Source organism: Aricia agestis, chromosome 1 (assembly GCF_905147365.1).
Source record: "Aricia agestis chromosome 1, ilAriAges1.1, whole genome shotgun sequence".
Taxonomy (NCBI): Eukaryota; Metazoa; Arthropoda; class Insecta; order Lepidoptera; family Lycaenidae; genus Aricia; species Aricia agestis.
The window spans coordinates 15599794-15621911 of NC_056406.1; the positions used below are offsets into that span (position 1 = coordinate 15599794).

Here is a 22118-nt window from a genome sequence, read left to right on the forward strand (position 1 = left end):
CGCGGCGCAAGCGCACGTTGAAGTCTTATCAGTGAACGGCCGCGCACTCAACGTTCCTTTTTTCGCGTCAATTTAAATATTCAAATTGAGTGCTTTTATTTTTTTAATTGTTGTGATTAAGAAATATTTTGCAAAATGACTTCGATCTATTTTGTTGCTATTATTTTTGTTTTACATCTTACTTTGGCGACACCGATTGCTGAGATTGAGGCAGATGATGGTAAGGTTGAGTTAGTCATATTTAATAATTTAAGTACTTATTAATGTATAATGTTAAAACTTCTTAATAATATAGGTACATTTTACAACTTTTATATCGCCTAAATATTAAAAATATATGACGTCATTATTATTTGTGGAAAATTTTATTTGGGAATTAATATTATGTAGAGCAGGCTTTCATAATAAAGATCGCTCAGATATGGGTTAGTATTAAGTATGTTAATATTACGATAACATCAACTTTGTTCCGTTAATTTTGTTATTATAGGTAAGTACCATCGAGGAAGTTGATTTCTGTGCAATTGACAGACCAACGTTATTTGGTCGAATATGTCAATTCAATGTTAATTGTGATCTGTCAGCTGGGTTTGACGTAACGCAACCAAACTACTTAGGTCCCCGATTTGCATAGGAATCAACTTCTCTGATAGTACATAATTAAGACTGGATTGCACCAGAGGAGTGCTTACTTAACTGTAATTAAATTAAGATTTATAGACAGACATAATATTTAATATTTTAGACTAGATATAGGTACCTAAGCTCCACACATTTCCTGTAAATTCTTCATTACTTAAATTTAAGATTAATCATCATTAAATGTTTGCCAGTGCGGCCGGGCCGTTAAAGTTCACTCTCAGTGAGGTTACTAGCCGATGATGATGGTTATAGCAAGGATAAGTGATCTCTTGATTATAATTTTACGAGTTGGCACACGCGAAGTCATTCGTCTCCCATCGCGATCGCGTCGTTTATCATGATCATGCAAGGATTCGTGCTCGCATTGATGTCATGGTTCATTCCTTCATGGTTCGCTTGTCCCGTAAATATAGACAGTTTTAGTAGGCATCGGAACCATAATTATTTAGGAAATATAATTTTGTAATTTGTTCTTTAACATATTAAACCTTCCTTCTTTTTTATAATTCATAGTCCCATACTATTATTATAAATGTGAAAGTCTGTTTGTCTGGCTGCTACCTCTTCACGCCCAAACCGCTGAATCGATTTTAGGTACTGAATTTTGTATAGAGATATTTTGAGTTCCAGGAAAGGACATAGGATATTGGAACGTAGTTCCTTATCGCGCGTTGCGCCTTGCGGGGGCTAGATCGAAAAAGTTGTAACGACACTTTTTTATTAGTACCTGCATGGTAGGGGCAGAGGGCGTTGATAGTTCAGTTTTTTTTAAATATTGAATCTTAAATGCTGTTAGACCTACGAATAATAAAAACTAAGGAAGAGTAACTATGGCAAAAAAATTGTCCACGAAAATGTGACCCGAATACATGCAATATGCATACTTTATGCGTGTATTCGGTACACAATTTTGTGTAAATATAGAAGTGACAATTAATGTCAACGGCTTTGTTTCGTAAATTTGAGTGTTTCGTTGCTATTGCCATAATATTTTAGTGTACGAAAAGGAACCAAATTCAAAACGGTTGAAGTATGCGAGTTACGTTTCCTTAGTTTTTATTATTCGTAGTGAGACAAATAATCAAAATCAAAAATATTTATTTCCAAATAGGTTAACAAAGTTAATACCTTTTAGAACGTCGTGTCTACATGAGGATGAGGCCCACCACCGGTTCGGGAACTACCCCGCCGAGAAGAACCGGCGTAAGAAACTCGCACGGGGCCACCTTTTACCAAAAAGGTGGCCCCGTGCGATACACGTGAGACTGTCGCAGGAATTATGTCTAAAAAAAAATAAAGTCAATATTTTGACAATAGAATATCAATAGTTGATTTCAAACTTTTTGAGGTCGAAGATCGACATTGGGCGATCTCTAGTATTGAGAAATAGACTCCTATATTATGTCCCTTGACACCTCTCAAGTTTTATTTATCCCGGAAAAATGTACGGTTCCCGTGCGATAAACGTCGGCGCAACAGATGTGAATAGATCACAACACTTTTTTAAACTAGGTAATCCGTTTATATCTATTTTTGAGTAGGTACATAATATCAATCTTTAGGATTGCTAATAAGCACGACTTAAGTTCTCAACTACCTTAAATTTTTAATAGAGAGACCTTTATTGCATCAGAAATTCTGGATTAAGATACCTACCTACGTCAAGTAAATGCATCCATTTTGATCCCGTTTCTATTAAGTACATACTTACTAGCGTTTATGCACGTACAGCTGAGCTATTTCATGTGATCGCCAATTTAAATTCAATAACGTTGATAGATGATCCATACTTTAAAATTAAGTATACATAAATGCAAAAATCTGTCTGTCTGTCTGTTACCTCTTCACGCCCAAACCGCTGAACCGATTTTACTGAATTTGGTATGGACATACTTTGGAGTCCCGGGAAAGGACATAGGATACTTTTTATCCCGGAAAAATGTAGGTATGGTGCCCGCGCGATAAACGAATTTTGACGCAACGGAGTTGCGGGCGTCATCTGGTTCTCTATATTTTAGTTTAATAAAGATGTAGAGCTGAAATGTCTCGGTAGTTGACAATGGTTACGTTACATCGTCACAGCTACGGAGTCTGCGTGCTGTAATGGTCTCTCGTTATGATGTTCAGCAGTTCAGGTGATGCTGTTGTCACTTGTCTCCATGGGTTACAGCCCGTCTTAAACGCTATAATAACTGATAAACTGCTGACAAATTAAATTATATTTAAGTACGTGAATATTTTAAGATATCTTAGTTATTACATTCTTGATTATATCTAAGCATAAAATGAGACAGATATAATTCGTTTCTTTACTTATTTGTCTTTTTCTATATATTTATTCGCGTTATTCCTGTAGAAGCTGTATCGAAGCAAGTAGAAGCAGTTAGATTGTTGTTAAAGTAAACTTGTTTTATTGTAAAAAATAGTTAATCAGTTAATAAGTTTATGAAAACTGTAGTTTATATCGTCATATTTTGTCGTTCACATAAGTTCAACAATCATTGAAGTTAATATACACGTGACGACAATTAAGTTTGAATTATTAGGTACTGTTTTATTCGGCATTCGTAGAGATAAATCCTTTCATATTATTCAAGTTTTTAGGATATAATTATTTTCGTAATGAAAATATGTGGTAATATCATATTCATAACTATTAACAGCATTGACGAAATATCTATCTGCTAAAAGATAATCAATAATGACTTTAGTCAATGAAGTTGCGGGTTACTTGTTATAATTACGACGGCTGATAAAGTTTTATGTAATAGGTAGAGCTACTTCTACTATAAATTGATTGATGTGTAAACTGTAAACTGAGGTTGAGCCCCGGTCTTCTAAAACCAGAACTTATTCGAAAAGTTCTACTATGTACTGTAAACGTTATAACATGCTGGTTTTTCTCAAAACTTCAGTAAGGTGTGGTCCTCTGTGAGCCTCTTGTATTTCTATAGCGCCCATTTTACAGTAACTTTTTCTATTTTATTTGAGTTTGTTTTGTTGTGTCTGAGTTTCCTTGGATTAATTCTCATTGCAACTAAGTCGGAGGGTTCACGTTCAGTTTCTCATCAATGTGATCCAATCTGGTATAGATTGACGCAAAACTATGAAAGTGTAACCCACGGATTGATGGGCTGATCATTGTTTTACTATGTACTTTTTAGTCATCTCAGATTGATAGACTAAACTGATGCCAGATTGAGCGTGTAACCTACGACATAGAGACTCGCGAGATTTTTAAATGATTTATTTAAAATTGGAACAGGCAGCCCGACACTGCGAGCGGTAAGTCTGTCTTCTGAACCTAGCATTTTATTGGCCCAGTTTTTCATTATCTGTACAAACAACAACGGCACCGGCTGTGATCCCATAGCGCACATGTCATTACGTCAGTGGAACAGTTCGCGGTCGGCATTAAACATGCGCTAACGGTGCCGGCGCAGGCGGTGCGGCGCTCGGCGCTGGGACAACCCTGCACTGTGACCGCAACCGCGACCTAAACCGCAAAATTGCTCACTTAACATTCCTGCATGGCACTTTGGAATAAATAAAGCAATTACTAGGGCTGTCAAAAATGTTCGTTTACTTTTATTGTCCACCTTAATGTTTTTGTCTACAATGTGATACGAGTTTGTTGAGAACTCAAGAGTCGTGAACTCTAGTCTCTACCTTTATTACACATTTTCAGAGTAACTATAAAAATAACGGACATTGACATGATCATGTTTCATCCGTTGTTTTTAATATAATAATGATGAATGAGAAATAATGATTTTATGAATAAGTAGTGTTAAAATAAAAGTATAATAATAATTAATATACTTATTATTATTATTTTCACAAATTGTTATTTAACAATCTCGCGAGCAAATATCTCATTAGTCATTACTCATTACTAGACATCGGATTATATGCACGGTCAAAGTGCCGAAATATGCATGCAAATATGCACGAAAAAATGGCCGAAATATGCACAAAATATGCACAATCAAAAGTCACTTCATATTAAAATGTTATTATTTTTTAAGCTTTTTCCGGTGGTCCCGTTAATAAAAGCGCCAATTTTCATAATTTCTTCAAATCCAGGATTTTTCATTTGTTATACAGCACCAATAATAATTTTCTACCAACATTTTCCATTAAATCGTTAACTACTTATTCAAATTTTTTAATAATGTTGAACCAACTACAAAGAAAAATTTGGTTTCTGGAAAGATATTGTAGGTAGGTGGGTATTGCATTCTTTAAATGGGGATGGAGCTACATATTATTTGAAGTGTTTTGATCTATCCTCTACCTCTGTTTATATATACCTCTGTTTTGTGGCCTTGGTGTGTGTCATAAATTAATGATACCTAGTTTGAAGACTACGAGGGCATAAAACTTCCGAAATATGCACTATCAACGAAAAATTGGCAAAATATGCACTATCGCCTTCCTATCTTCCTATCTTTCTTTTCTTCCCTTGAACGCCTGCAAAATCTTTGCATCCGATTCATCTTTGGTCTGAGAAAATCGATCACATATCTAACTACCGGTCAGAGCTAAAGTGGCTACCTGTTAAGTTGCGTCGGAATACACATATTCTTCATCTTCTTTTTAATATTCTATTTAATCCCAAAACTCCTGCTTACCTCAAACAAAACTTTACCTTTCTTGGACACAAGCATCCTACACTTCGCTCAGCCAATAAATTAACTCTTGCCTTCCCTCGCACAACACTAACTTTTATGACTCTTCCTTCACCGTCTCATTCGTCTGTGGAATTCTTTACCCGAAAGCATACATAAGTCCAAATCTATTGATACTTTTTAAAAAAGACTCAAACAATATTACTTAGATTTAGCTGCAAACTCTTAAACCCTTACGATTTCTCCTCTTCTTCGATTCATATTATTATATATGTATTTATTTTATTCGGTATAAAGTATCTATACTAATATTATAAATGCGAAAGTATCTCTGTCTGTCTGTCTGTCTGTCTGTCTGTCTGTCTGTCTGTCTGTCTCGCTTTCACGCCAAAACTACTGAACCGATTGCAATGAAATTTTGTACACAGTTATTCTAGAGTCTGAGAAAGGACATAGGCTACATTTTGATGTGGGAAAATATCTTATTTCCATGAAAATATCGATGAAAATTACTTCGCATTGCGCGTGGCCAGCGCTCATCCCGGGGGTCCTGGGTTCGAGTCCCGCAGGCGGAACAAAAAGTTTTCAATGTTCCTGGGTCTTGGATGTGTATTAAAATAATATTTCAAAAATCTTAAATATATTTTATGTATAATATTATAAAAAATCCAGAAATATATCGACGCGATGCAATGAACATTTTAGTTCTAATACGATTCAACAGATGGCGCTTTTTTTTACTTCGTTGTTACATAGAACTAATCATACTTATTAGTTATTATGTTTTTGTTTATAGTTTTTAATACGTTAGAATATTATGTTTAATAATATTATCACTTGCTATAATAATAATCAATCTATCTTATCTTATAGAACTCCTACTGCATTTCTAAGGAGTTCGAGTGTGTTGTGTTGGCCTATAGTCCATCCAGAAAATATATCAATGCAATCAGCAATCAACATTTTAATTCTAATATATGAAAACAGATGGCGCTTTATTTTTTTACTTCATTATTATAACAGAACTAATCATACCTACTTTATTATATATTATTGTTTTTATTCATAACTAGCTGTTGCCCGCGACTTATAAATACTGCGAAATATACTGCGAAAGTATCTCTGTCTGTCTGTCTGTCTGTCTGCCTGTCTGTCTCGCTTTCACGCCAAAACTACTGAATAGATTGCAATGAAATTTTGTACACAGTTATTCTAGAGTCTGAGAAAGGACATAGGCTACATTTTGATGTGGGAAAATATCTTATTTCCATGAAAATATCGATGAAAATTACTTCGCATTGCGCGTGACCAGCGCTCATCCCGGGGGTCCTGGGTTCGAGTCCCGCAGGCGGAACAAAAAGTTTTTAATGTTCCTGGGTCTTGGATGTGTATTAAAATAATATTTCAAAAATCTTAAATATATTTTATGTGTAATATTATAAAAAATCCAGAAATATATCGACGCGATGCAATGAACATTTTAGTTCTAATACGATTCAACAGATGGCGCTTTATTTTTTTACTTCGTTGTAACATAGAACTAATCATACTTATTAGTTGTTATGTTTTTGTTTATAGTTTTTAATACGTTAGAATATTATGTTTAATAATGTTATCACTTGCTATAATAATAATCAATCTATCTTATCTTATAGAACTCCTACTGCATTTCTAAGGAGTTCGAGTGTGTTGTGTTGGCCTATATTCCATCCAGAAAATATATCAATGCAATCAGCAATCAACATTTTAATTCTAATATATGAAAACAGATGGCGCTTTATTTTTTTACTTCATTATTATAACAGAACTAATCATACCTACTTTATTATATATTATTGTTTTTATTCATAACTAGCTGTTGCCCGCGACTTCGTCCGCGTGGACTTTAGTTTATAGCGCGCGGTGTCAACAAAATTTGTGTCAAATTTAAAAACTTTTTAAAACCCTGGTAAGTGGTACCCCTCTTAGGGCCGCGCAGCGCGCTACACCGGAATGGCAGCGCTGAAAGTGCTTGCCTCGCCGCTGCCATTCTGGTGTAGCGCGGCCCTTAAGAGGATACAACAGCGGCTAGAGAAATGAAAAAAAAGTACGTGTAATATCTATAGCTGTCTCCCTTACCTCAAGCCTATACCGCAGAACGCGATAGAGACAACTGCAGAAAATCCAGAAAATCAACGATTCGTTGTCCCCTGATTCCTTCTCCAAAACTTAACCGATTTAAGTACTTTTTTCATTAAAGATTAAAAAAAGGCTTGAGCTGTGTTCCTATGTTTTGCTTTTTTTGTATAATCTAGCCAAATCTGTTTTCTGGACGTTTGAACACAGTGGAAAATCTGGCCATTTTTTTGGGTTTTTGAACGTTCATATCTTATTTAATAATTAAATTATGAAAAAAAAAAAATAAAACATAGGGACATTGTATTAGTGGCCGTAGATATTCAGGAAAAAAAATATAACTCTACTAGCATTATCCAGGGAGGAAACAGGGGACAACGTTTGTATGGAAAAAAGGGCGGTGTGGAATCCTCTTAATTAATCAAAATACCCAAAAACAGCTGTGCAGTGTGCACATAATCTGTACTAATATTATGAATGCGAAAGTATCTCTGTCTGTCAGTCTCGCTTTCACGCCAAACGCCAAAACTACCGAACCGATTGTAATGAAATTTTGTATACTGATAGTCTAAAGCCTGAGAAAGGACATAGGCTACTTTTTTACTGGAAAAAAGGGTTGTAAGGGTCGTAAATTTGTTCAAAAAATTCATAATAGATGGCGCCGTGCGTCTTCTACATCGCGCTGACGCTTGCTCAAAAGTCTTTCTATAAGAGGTGGTATCATCTTACATTTAAGTCTCGATTTTTTTCGATTGTTATATCTATTCTACGGTATTAAATAACTCAGTACTTTATCTGTGCAGGCAGTGACGTAACCTTAATACCAAATTTCACCAACGACTGTTAAAGTTAATGCTCGAATTAGTATCACGTTAGCTGTTTCGTTTTTCATATGAATGAAAGAGAAGACAGGATATTTTAACAAGCTGTTAACACTAACAGACGTTGGTGAAATTGGGGCTAAACCTATCAATGATAAATAGTTTATGGGTAAAGTTGTGTAATTGGGGGGCTAAATAAGCTTTAAAATTTGGCATAATATATAAAGTTTAACATACAAAAATGAAGTACTTATTGTTTGCACACTGCACATCTGTATTGATTTAATGGGTACCAGGGTTTTTTTATAAAAGCTTTTGACACCAATTTTGTTGACATCGCGCGCTATAAACTGAAGTCCACGCGGACGAAGTCGCGGGCAACAGCTAGTCTATTATATTTATTTGTGTATTATATTTATTTAATTATATTCTAATAGTATCTTATCTTATATTTCTTTATTTTAAATATTTTTAGTTATATTTTATGGTTGCCTGGAAGAGACTGCTTCCAGCAGTGAGGCCGCCAATTCAAACTATTTCTGTTTTTGTAACTTGTGTAAATTGATCTGTTTTGTTAGTTTGAATAAAGAGTTTTTTTTATTTATCGCCTAAAAAGTGCCATTATATGCATTTGCATATGCAAGTATGCAAATGCATATAATCCGATGTCTACTCATTACCATATTGGAGTTTGCTCTCCATACGTCATCCATATAGCCGCAGTGGTGAAATTTTGCTTTCACTTAGCGCGGGTTACATCCTAAAAGGTTGACCAGTATTGTCCGATTGTTAATAAATTCATAACATATAATTATAATAATATGATATTATGTTGCTGATATTATAAAATCGAAAGTTTGTGTTATGTAAAACTTAAAAGTTTCCAAAAGCTAACCTTGAGCGATATTTCTCCTTTCAATTTGTTCACATTTGCATTGTTTATTATCTATTTTCGAACTAAGAAACATGCAGTATATATTATAGAATACAGCTAAACAGGAGTGAGAGGTCCTTGCTCTATGTAAATTGTAGGGCAAGATACTTTCGCTTGTCGTCCTAATCTACGAAACGTTGTTCTACGTATAGTGCTTCGTTTTGTTCTCTGAGTTGTCACGTGAAAACATGGCAATACAAGTTCAATATAACATTTCGTTTTTGCTTTCGCAGAGCCACAATAGACATAACTACCAGTAGTTCGACTGCAAAGAAACGGACAGGTTTCAATATCTGTCAAATTCGTCGGGTTTCACTAGGACTATGAACGGAATGTGCCTCGCGCTGGCTGATATAATTTATTTTTAAATATTTAAAATAAAGATTTCAAAATTGGATTCTGACAATTTTAATCGCATGTGCCAAAACACAAACAACAATACGACCAAAGAGGAACACGTCCATCGAATATGTCATAGTTTTAAATTCGTAGGTAACAAGTTAACAACCCTAGCGACGATTTTCGTCATAATTCGTCAAATTTAATAATTTCAACATCAGTTCTAACGGCCGTTCCCAATATTTGATCTATCTCTGGTTTTGTCCTACTAGAGATAGGAATAGCTCACATTAGACATTAGAGACATATATTTTATGTCAATTGTGAGCTATTCCTATCTCTAGTAGGGCAAAACCATAGATAGATCAAATATTGGGAATGGCCGTAAGTCGGCATACTCTATCATACTGTCTACTCTGGCAGAGCTGACAAACTACCATGGACGTATGTCTAAATAATAATAATTATTAAGACAAACATAATTTCTTAGCCGCATCGCGTAATTGAGCTTAGGAATTTGTACTAACTGAGCGTAATTCACATAAACAAGAGGTAATCATGAGGTGATGTATATTATTATTATTACCATATACAGATAAGCATGTAGAGTCATTGTACGTGTGTACCTGAAGTAGGTCGACAAGAGGGAGCTAGGCTCTGATAGACCGGGGTCACTGACCGGACCTACGGAACCTAGTTTAGGTCAAAACTACTTACTATGTTAGGTGATTACACTCCTATGTAAATACTTACTACATTACGGATGCAGCTCTGTAAATAATATCTTAGAGTTTACTGTGACAGAACATTAATTAAATGTTTTATTAATTTAATAATTTATAACATAGTTAACCTGCGACTAGCCGCAAGCGGCTAAAGACAAGAATGTATGCAAGAATGAAAATGATTTTTTTATCAGAGACCCACTCAACTTATGCTAAGTACCTACTTGTTCATATTTAAACTTAAGACATAATTGTAGACATCACTGGTTAGCAATCTATTACCAAACTCGAATGGAGTAAGTACTTAAACTATCCTGGTTTTGCCCTCAATACAAGTTACAACCCTTTCAATTATGATTTTCCATCTACTCGTCTGCATTGTTTTCGATCAGGCAATATCTTAGCTAACAGGGATATCAATAAATTGGCCAATTTTGCAAAATTTCAAATTACCAACAAATTGCACATAATATTTTCTTTGATTAGGTACCGTCCTTTATATTATTATTTATGCTATGCCACTTCTTTTTTTTTTTTAATGAAAATAAGGGGGCAAACGAGCAAACGGGTCACCTGATGGAAAGCAACTTCCGTCGCCCATGGACACTCGCAGCATCAGAAGAGCTGCAGGTGCGTTGCCGGCCTTTTAAGAGGAATTAGGGTAATAGGGGAGGGTAGGGAAGGGAAGGGAATAGGGAAGGGAAGGGAATAGCAAAGGATAGGGAAGGGAATAGGGTAGGGGATTGGGCCTCCGGTAAACTCACTCACTCGGCGAAACACAGCGCAAGCGCTGTTTCACGCCGGTTTTCTGTGAGAACGTGGTATTTCTCCGGTCGAGCCGGCCCATTCGTGCCGAAGCATGGCTCTCCCACGTATAAATTTTATAGCAGTTTATTCATGTATTTAGCAGTTTGCAGGAATGACTTACTTACATTTAAGTAAGTACATATCTTGCATTTAAAGCTACGTGATTCTAAAGTATTTAGAATAGTGGGTCCAAAATCCAAATTAATTACATTAACAGAAAGTTAACAACTCTGGGTTTGTAGAGCTTGTTTTATTAGTGTTTTTAATTTTCTTGTTTTTTAATGATTGAATTAACGAGGTCAGGTAAAAAGTAGGTATTTAAGTAAGCGCGTACTTACTTCTTTACCTCACATTAATCACGTTAATATATGTGTTATAGGTAGAAAGAGACGAAAGAGATTCCGTATTGTAGAGTAGAGTTTGAAAGAGTTATAAAGCAATGTAAGAAAAGTTACCTAACAAAGTACTTACAAGTCTACAATGTTGTTAATTATTAACAGTTTATAACTAAAATGTTAATAATTATCAATACAACAATTTACGAATAATAAAAACTATTTATTATTCGTAGACAACAATAAATAAATCAGATCAATACTACATCGATATAAACAAGCAATAATTAAACTACTTTTTTCTTTTGCAAACTTTAGCAGAAAAATACCACTTTTACCACCAACTTTACCTGCTATACTTTCATTGTTCTAATTAAGTTAACTTTTAAGTTAACTTAATTAGAACAATGAAATGTTACTATTTATTAGTAGAAACTTGTTATTGGCTCTTAGTTTTTTAATAATTTTACTTATACCAACTACTTAATATATATTCTGTGCTTATACTTACCTTTTTGTAGCTGTAAGTTTTCCTAAGAAAATAAAATAAATAAAGTGCTCGCTGCACGCGAATAGCTCTTTCAGTAACTATTTCCATTGTTATCTAGAACGTATTTGTTATCTTTTCGGCTATGGTAATTTTTAAGTAAAATACATTAATAAAAATATAATAGTCGTATGCAGCATGCACATATTGGTCAGTCATTTAATAGATATACTCCGACATAGATATTATCGTTAGAGTACCCCCTAATTTTAATACTCCTTGGTACTTTGCCCACTTCCGTTTTGATAAAGCTTTTCAATGATTAAAGATTTTTATTGTTACTTCGTTGTTGATTGCTAGGCGAAATTCGACGAGTTCAGTGTCTGTATTTCTTTACCTATAATCTTTTTTCACATAATATACTTAATAATCTTTGTTTCTAGTCGTTTTTAAAACGATCTAACTAGACATAAAAATATTCAATCTGTCTACTTGCTGCTGACAAATAGTTACTTACTCTTAGTAGCGGGCAAAAGCTATGTCAGTTGGCGTACACGTAACTAGAATTTAGATTCCAGTATGTCTATTTAGAGTCCTAACGTGGATAGTGTTCGTGTGGCAGTTCGGTGTGGAGGCGCAGTGATAGCGCAATTCGTAACGGCTCTATAACCTTATTTGAATTTGCCATTTTAGTTTATGGCGGCTATCCACGCTAGATTGCATTTTCGTTACCAACTGGCATAGTGGTCTGTAGCTCTGCACTGATTTACTATTCCAGTTTTAAAGTGCTAACGTTTTATGCGATCTACGCAGTATTATGAATACTTATTACCGTATTAGTATAGAATATCATAGGTATTAGTACTAGTAACCGCATATTGTTAACTTTATGGCAGCACGTGAATCGTGACATTTGACAAAATATGACAAAATAACTTTAATTTTATGAAGATTTTGGCATATTATTCCATTATTTATATTGTCTGTCACAATCTTCATTAAAGTGTTAGTCCGGGAGCCCTAGAACATTTTTTTGATTACTATCAAGTAGCAAGCAAATTTTTTGTGAGTAGCTTCATTTTGATAAGACGAACAACAAAATTTTATTGCGAAAAATCTTGAAAGTGGTAGCTAACAGAAATAGAAAGGATTTCATACTTTGACTTGATGGTCCTAAAATATGGATTGTTCTATTTATAGGACAATGTTACTCCTAAATCATATTTTTTATTTATTTATTTAACTCAGGCATCTTGGCCCATAGGGTTCTGTAATCAAAAAAACTTGGTTGACTACAGAACCCTGAAACGAAACCCTAACAAGCTGATTTTTGTATAATGAAAGGTTAATAGTCATATATTATAGTAACGTAGTAACTATTATATTTTCTATACTAAGCCGCGATTGACAACATCTGACACCCTATTGTCAATCGCGGTTTATATAGAAAATGACAAGTTTTTATGACAAGTTTTTGACAGGGAGTCAATGACCGCTACCGCCCAGTTACGCCGAGTGAACCTTAGTAACATTGTCCTACAAATAGAATAAATCCATATTTTAGGACCATCAAGTCAAAGTATGAAATCCTTTCAATTTCAGTTAGCTACCACTTTCAAGATTTTTCGCAGAAGTAAATATTGTTCGTCTTATCAAAAAATTATCTTGGTAGTAATAAAAAAATGTTCTAGGGCTCCCGTACTATGTTGTTTATCATTAAAATATTATATTACTAGCTGTTGCCCGCGACTTCGTCCGCGTGGACTTTATAGTTGTTGTACATGGATTGAGTCGTTTACGCGCAAATCAGAAAAGTATATTGTGTGGAAACCGCACATTTTTCCGGGACAAAAAACATTCCTTGTCCCAGATTCAAATTAGTATCTCCAATCTCCATGCCAAATTTCATCAAAATAAGTTAAATAGTTTATCATAAAAGTTTATTGTGCGGGAACCGTATATTTTCCGGGATAAAAAGTATCCCTTGTTCTTTCCCGAGACTGAAAGTATTGCCATACCAAATTTCATCAAAATAGATTGAATAGTTTAGACTTTAGGCGATAACCATAAAAGTTTATTGTGCGGGAACCGTACATTTTCCGGGACAACATTAGTATTCCTAGTCCTTTCTCGAGACTCAAAGTATCTCTATACCAAATTCCATCAAAATAGATTGAATAGTTTACGCGCAAATCATAAAAGTATATTGTGCAGTAAACAGTAATTTTTCCAGGACTAAATGTATCCTATGTTCTTTTTCGGGACTCAAAGTATCTTTATAGAAAATTTCAGCCGTTTACGCGTGATGTCGTGACCACGCGAAATATAACGTTTCTCGCAGCTTCGCCCGCGTAAATTAGAAAAGACAAATTAGTCCACATAAAATAGCATAATTATGATCCTTCACGTGGTCTACTTCTTACCTGTGCCAAATAACAGAAAAATTGCTCCAGTGGTTCGTGAGATAAGCCCTTTCAAATAATTTGCCTCTTTTTTTCCACATTTTCCTCTATTTCTTCGCGCCTATTAGTCTTAGCGTGATAAAATATAGCCTATAGCCTTTCTCGATAAATGTGCTATCTAACACTGAAAGAATTTTTCAAATCGGACCAGTAGTTCCTGACATTTCAAATAAGCCCTTTCAAATAATTTCCCAAATTTTTTCCACATTTTCTCTATTTCTCTGCTTTTATTAGTCTTAGCGTGATAAAATATAGCCTATAGCCTTTCTTGATAAATGGGCTATCTAACACTGAAATAATTTTTCAAATCGGACCAGTAGTTCCTGAGATTAGCGCGTTCAAATAAGCCAGTTTAAATAATTTCTCCCGTTTTTTCCACACTTTCCTCTATTTCCTATGAAACTTAGCGCAATAAAATATAGCCTATAGCCTTCCTCGATAAATAGGCTATCTAGCACTGAAATAATTTTTCAAATCGGACCAGTAGTTCCTGAGATTAGCGCGTTCAAACAAACAAACAAACTAACTAACTAACTAACAAACTCTTCTGCTTTATAATATTAGTATAGATTGTCTCTGTTTACGACCTTATGTTACTTTACAGTTGACAGTTGACCCAAGCCTGCTGATAATAAGACACCATTTACGGCCGTTCCCAATATTTGATCTATCTCTGGTTTTGCCCTACTAGAGATAGCAATAGCTCACATTAGACATTAGAGACATATATTTAATGTCAATTGTGAGCTATTCCTATCTCTAGTAGGGCAAAACCAGAGATAGATCAAATATTGGGAACGGCCGTTAGCGGGTTTAACGCCGCAAGTAGAAAGCCTCTGATTTGAATTTGGAATTTATGATAAAGCAAAAATCGTGAAAGACGGCCGGAACCATGACGCCTTCATCCAGTTGCGCAACATTAAACTGTTATTCATTTTCGGTATCGTAAAATCTTCCGTTACAGGCGCTTGGTCCGTGCTCGCTGCTCTTATTGCATCGATAATTCCCATAGACCCCGGCGATGTACTGCTGAGATACTCCAGGGAATACGCCGTTATATTAGCTATTTTATTGCCTGAGCGCTCTAGCGGTAAGCCGATCCTGGGGCTAAAATTAAATTTTAAAAAACTTGAAAGGTGTCAAGGGACTCCCTTGACACCTTTCAAGTTTTTTTAAAATTTAATTTCAAGGGACACCCGAATGGAACGAAGTTATTTCTTATGTTCAAAAAACCTGTATACATACAATATACACTCAAAAAGTTATTAAAAAAACGCCGTCTATTGACGCACATGAATACTATCAACGCCCTCTGCCCCATGCAGGTACTAATAAAAAAGTGTCAAGGTCAAATATCGTTCTGTCTAACCTCCTTTACGCCGAACGCGTAATAAGGAACTTCGTTTAAAAAAAAACCGGCAAAGTGTGTGTCGGGCCACGCGCAATATAGGCTTCCGTAGTAAAACTAGTTATTATACACGGTACATTATAACGTATTTTACGCTACTAAGTAGGTACTAACAACATCATCTCAGTTACATTCAAAGGAATTTGAACGAAAATTTCCCTGCTTCTCCGAATACAATTTTTTTAGTTGATCGACTATTACTCAATAACTTATGAAGTCTTCTTAGCCGTGATAGTTTTTCCTAAATCCTACCTCCGTAAATTTTTTCACATTTCCAGAAGCAACCGATTAGCTGGTAGAAGGGGGGGGGGGGGCGACACTGGACTCTTAACGATTTTTCCACTTTAAAACTTCATATTTCACAAATAGATCCCTTAATCGGAAAATACTTACTCATAAGATTTTTAAAAAACCTATCCAAGGACACTCCACACGGTAAGGTGCGGACGCGGAAAAAATAAATAACCCCCGCTTGATGTGTATGTGAGGTACCTGATTTTATATACTTAATATCATTTTGTCGGCGTCACATTCATGTCGAATTACAGCTTTGTAGGTCTCTGAGAAAAACCGCGGACAAACAGACGGACAGACCGAAACTATAAGGTGCTGACTACGGAACCCTAAAAATTGATCTACTTGAACCCCGATCAGAAGATAAAAAATTTCACCCACAAACAGTTAGTCCAAATCAGTTTTTTTTCAAAAGATCGTTCATAACAGATAAATTAAGTTGGCGTTTTTTCCTCGAACCTTTAGTCTATAGATACTTTGAAGTTTGAAAAACACAAAAGCTCATTTTGTTTTGTTCGAAACGACAGTGGGTCAAGTTCTAATTGAATTCAGCAAAAACAGTGATTATACACGCACGACTAACTGAACAATGCGTTCGGTTTTACATCGTCTTTAGCTGCATTTTGACTTATCTTCAAAGAATCCATCTTCATTTCATGCTCTTTCCCACGATATTTAAGTAGGGTAGAACTTCATTGGACGCATGAAGATGAGTTTAAAACAAATTGAGTCAGCAATTATATTAATAATTATAATTACCTTGGTGTTTAATTTTATAAGTAGGTAGTAGGCTAGTAGGTTCTTAAGGCTTAGTAAGTAGGTACCTACTAGGTACAAATTATTACATACGTACAATACAGTACACGATACGATTAGGTTACAAAATATTATATTCCACACCCAAGCATACGAATAGTGAATACGTAAGGAATATTACGCCTACACATTCATGGAATCGTGGGATTGCCATATTAAGTCTGCTGCATTTGCATCGGTGTCTCCTACTAAGATATAAAATATTATACTTACAGTGTGTAACAAAAATAAGTGATAATATGTACTTTAGGGTGTGTAGGTGTTCCTTGTAGAGAGTTCACTGTGAAAGTAGCAGCGCTGAAAGACCAAAAATTCTTTTCACTTTTGTATGCGGAAACTCGTGACGCTCAGGCCCTTGCCCATACAAAAGTGAAAAAAAAATTTCATCTTTCAGCGCTGCTACTTTCACAGTGAACTCTCTACAAGGAACATGTACACACCTTAAAGTATTATCACTTATTTTTGTTACACTCTGTAGTATCATATGGTATGTCGCAAGATGATGTGCGAAAAGTTTAGACAACCAAAACCTTGCTCGTCGCAGTCGGATAAAACATGCGTGATGCGATGAACAGTTCGCAAAACGACAGTATGAAATCAAATGACCTCATTCATATACACAGGAAGAGCAGAACGCGTGAAGCTCTTTATTGTTTGGGCAGTCGACATAATTCGTCTCGCACCACTCACCCGGCACAATGTGCCCGTGCGCCTGCGCCGGCCACCATCATACATTATTTATTAATTAGAACAAAATCACATCGCCACATACGCACTCGGGTACGAAATTTTCATACTATAAATCTCCATGATAAACACTGCAAGCAGCGTGTTAAAAGGAATATTGCCTGATATTTTCTGACTCCTTTTATTACGTCTTCGAATGAGTTAAGTAAGTACTAGGTAATTTACTACGAAGTTTATTTTATGATGTCGATATGGTTTTAGGTACCGTACTCGAAATAACATAACATTTTGCACTAAAACTTAACTATCAGGTTTTTATGTATTTTTTGTCTTTAAAAAAATAAATCAATGGTATTAAAATATTTTATTATTGAAAGTATAATTTCTTTTTATATACAAAATAATTTTCTGATCAAAATAAACAGCACTGTTAGTCGCACGTCGTGACTGGGGTCTCGGTTCCATGTGAGCGAGAACAAACGTATTTGACCTCAGCGACTTTTGTATCGACTGGAGTCACATTGTCGCTACATTCGACCAGGAATTCCCATTTTGTTCCTTTTCTTATTTATTTAAAGCTGGTGAACCGGCTTGGTTATATAACAGACAATAGACTACATATCCATGTTGGTGTACCAAAGCAAAATGTGACTATGCAGTATGCACTATGCATAGTATTTGGTTAGGTTTAGCAATTTTTCAGATAAGTAACATTATCTAATTTAATTTTTCAGAGAAATTGATTCATAATATTATGTTGATGACAAACATAATATACATAATAACATGTTATTAATAATTTGGTCGAATTAAGTATACAACTTAATTCGACCAAATTACGTAGGAATTAATTTCTCTATGAATTACAATGGTACAAAATAGAAGTTGATAAATCAACTTCTATTTTGTACCATTTTGAGATGAGTTAGGAATTAGGATCTCAGAGAGATAGGTTTAAAGACTACGTGTAAATACTTGGTACTTATATCATTTTAATATGCTGCAAAATGTTATGATGATTATAATGATGATTAGGTTATATAGTACATAAATAGGTCTGCTTTTTTAAGCTAGGCAAAGGTTTCACACTTTGTGGTCTCCTTTCCATTTCATTTTAAATAACAGACAATCTTTACTTGAAAAGACTAATACAAAATACCTAAAAATCGGCCAAGTGCGAGTCGGACTCGCGCACGAAGTTCCGTACCGTCATAGAGCAAAATAGGGCCAAAAATTGTGTTTTTTGTATGGGAGCCCCCCTTAAATTTTTATTGTATTTTAATATTATTATTAATTATTAAAGAACACATATAATTAAGGACATTGTGAAAATTTCATGTCCCTACCTGTTGCCATTATTGATCACGTTTGTTGTATGGGAACCCCCTTACATATTAATTTTATTTTGTTTTTAGTATGTGTTGTTGTAGCGGCAACAGAAATACACATTACACAATCTGTGAAAATTTCAGAAGTCTAGCTATAGCGGTTCTTGAGATACAGCCTGGAGACAGACAGACCGACAGACATCGAAGTCTCAGTAATAGGGTCCCGTTTTTACCCTTTGGGGTTTTTTTAAATTATCTTAGTTCAAAATTATTGACCTAAAAAAATTCAAACGGCAAATATATTATGTAGTTAATGAAATTGTCGATCTATTGGCGTGTGTTTCAAATTTAAAACGTACCTAATTTGTAAGTACTAGGGAGATGCTGAATGTGTGCTCGAATTGAAATAAATATTGGTATTACTTTGGAAGCTGATATCATGATTATAATAAACAAAAATAAGAAATTAGTAACAGAGAAAGGAATGTTCATATTATGCTGAGGATTATTGCTCTATTTTTATTATAATTTTGTAGCTTTCAAATTATTATGAATTAATAATACTCTAAAAACGATAAATTACGGCATCTCCGTAGGGGGAGCGCCTTAATGATGTCGACAAAATGGTTTATAAGATCTTTATATAAAATCTTAAAAATATATTTTTTATGGTACCTCCCCTACACATCAATCGGGGATGATATTTTTTTTCGCGTCCATCCCACCGTGTGGTGCCGTTGGATATATTTTTTAAATATTATGAGTATTCATAAATAATTTTACAATTTAGGGATCTATTTGTGAAATATGAAGTTTTAAAGCGGAAAAAATCCCTTCTACCAGCTAAACGGTTGCTTCTGGAAATGTGAAAAAATTCACGAGAGGAGGAATTATGCTGAATTTAAAAGGAAATTATCACGGCTAAAAAGACTTCATAAGTTATTGAGTAATTATTGATCAACTAAAAAAAATATTCGGCGAAGTATTATAGGAACTTTTCGTCAAATTTCTTGACTCAACAAACTGATTTCAGTTAAGTACGTTCAAAAGAATTGTTGTGTAAAACACGTTATACCTAAATGTACATTCATTGATCATACAAAAAATATCATTTAAACTAGCGGTACTACGGAACCCTATATTGCGCGTGGCCCGAAACGCACTTGGCCGGTTTTATTTATGGTGACGTAGTAGGGAGGAAGTACACTATTTACGCGATTAGATCGCGAGATCATATTTTACTGCCGGTGGATAGTGGATGAGGAAATAATTTCTGTAGGTTTCTAATGCATTACGACGATAAACCTACAGTGAGATGATTGAAAAGAGAAAATTGTAATTTGCTTTTCTAATGAGGAAAGAACGATCTAAATTTATTGTGCCCGATACTCTAATATAGTATTACCATACCGTGTATACGCCGTGTAATGAGTGTCGAGAGACGAGATGGCTATCCCATTACGTGGAGGTCACATTATACCTGAATGGACCGGTGAGCAAGTCATTGGGTTAATGGTACACTCGGATCGCTGCCTTACCGACCCATCAGAGCGCATATCGAGGGCTAGAAACCATTGTACTAGAATTAGTTTTACAATACAAACTTGAGCGTAACGGTGTTTGTCGTGGACGTTTCATAATTGTGCAAAAATCGAGAAATTATCAGTTATTACATGACATAATAGATCGGTGCCAACTGCCGCACTCAGAAACAAATATTAATTACTTCCCTAATATAATTACTGTAATTAAAATAATATTATGAAGATTTTGATGTCAAGCCCTATTACATTATCTGTCAAACTCTTCATTAAATTGAAGTTTTATCTTCATTAAATTTTTCTGAGTGTGGACGTAAAAGTTTAAGTACAACTCTTTTGTTTCAATTCTTAATACTCATTTTAAGAATTAAAAAGTGTAGCTTATTCACCGAGAAATACTTAATAGTCTTACGAGTTAAGGGATTCCGTGGACTCTACAATAGTTCAGAACTCTACATATATTTTCTGGAGAATGTCATGTTTTAATTTTGCAATAACTTGTTTTCAGAAGTGCTACACCTCATCGGTGAGCCAGACTTTAGAGACGTCCGTCTGAGATGGGAGTACGGGAAAAGTGAGGGGGAGGATCCCAAAAAATTACTCGCGTTCCAAGTTCACTACTGCGAGCTCCAGGCGTGGGGACAGTACAGATGTCGAACTAAGGTACGAATGTGAAATAAATATAGAGATGTTGTTCCTTTCATTTGGTATTTTTTACACCGTGGAATAAGCTCTACGAAAGGTTAAGAAACATCTCTATAAACAGTGCACTACCTGCACAGTGTACTACTTCCATTACTACAGTAGGTACTAGGTAGGTATAATAGCATCTTCTGAATAATTTATAGTGGTAAAATGCAGCAATTAGTATTCCACGTTGTATAGTTTAATTAACTGTGGGAATTGCTTCTGCACTGATTTGTTGGCACGACCAACGACCAAAGTGATTGATCCCTTACAGCCTAGCGCCTATGCTAACATTAAACTAGCCCAATAAATCTAGTTTCACTGAGTAGGATACAACGGAATAGCTACTGCAAATATTTGAAACCTATATTAATGTTCAGGTACTTACTTAATTTTTTTTCTCTGGTCTAAGTGGGTCGCAGAATATCAACGATGCGGTTGCACGCGTGACGCGAGACCGACTCCGTTAATGTCCTCATCCATTTTCAGTCACCTGCCTTTTACGTTTAATGATATGCCGAGCTGAAATATTACTCTTGATTGCTGCAATGTGTCTTTAAACTGTTGTCATTTAAATAATAACTTCATTCACTTAGGTATATTTTGCCTCTAGGTAATTTAGAAAACGTACTAAACTACCTGCATTAAGTATACCTTTAGAATAAATAAAATACCTTTGGTACGTGGTAGAGCCATGCTTCGGCACGAATGGGCCGGCTCGACCGGAGAAATACCACGGGCTCACAGAGTGTGAGTTTACTGGAGGCCCAATTCCCTACCCTTCCTATCCCTATTCCCTTCCTTACTTCCCCTACCCTGTAATCCTAGTTCCTCTTAAAAGGCCTGTAACGCACCTGCACTCTTCTGATGTTGCGTGTGTCCATGGGCGACGGAAGTTGCTTTCCATCAGGTGACCCGTCTGCTCGTTTGCCCCCTTATTTCATTTTAAAAAAATGCCCACACACAGCTGCTCAGCCTGCTCTTATTATGAACCACCTCGAAAGTTTTCTCACTGAGATGGATGAACTCAGAGACGCGACGTTGGTCAAAATGAGTAAA

The 22118-nt window shown here is 35.2% G+C and overlaps 1 protein-coding gene across 1 annotated transcript in view; it reads left to right on the forward strand.

Annotated features, from left to right (window-relative positions):
• The window catches only part of LOC121726657, a 25187-nt gene continuing 3069 nt past the window's right edge, over window positions 1-22118 (forward strand). Inside the window, exons 1-2 of the mRNA XM_042114110.1 lie at window positions 1-220; window positions 20881-21035. Of these exons, the coding sequence (XP_041970044.1) occupies window positions 136-220; window positions 20881-21035 (240 nt within the window). The 5' untranslated portion in view covers window positions 1-135. The remainder of the gene's footprint in view (window positions 221-20880; window positions 21036-22118) is intronic.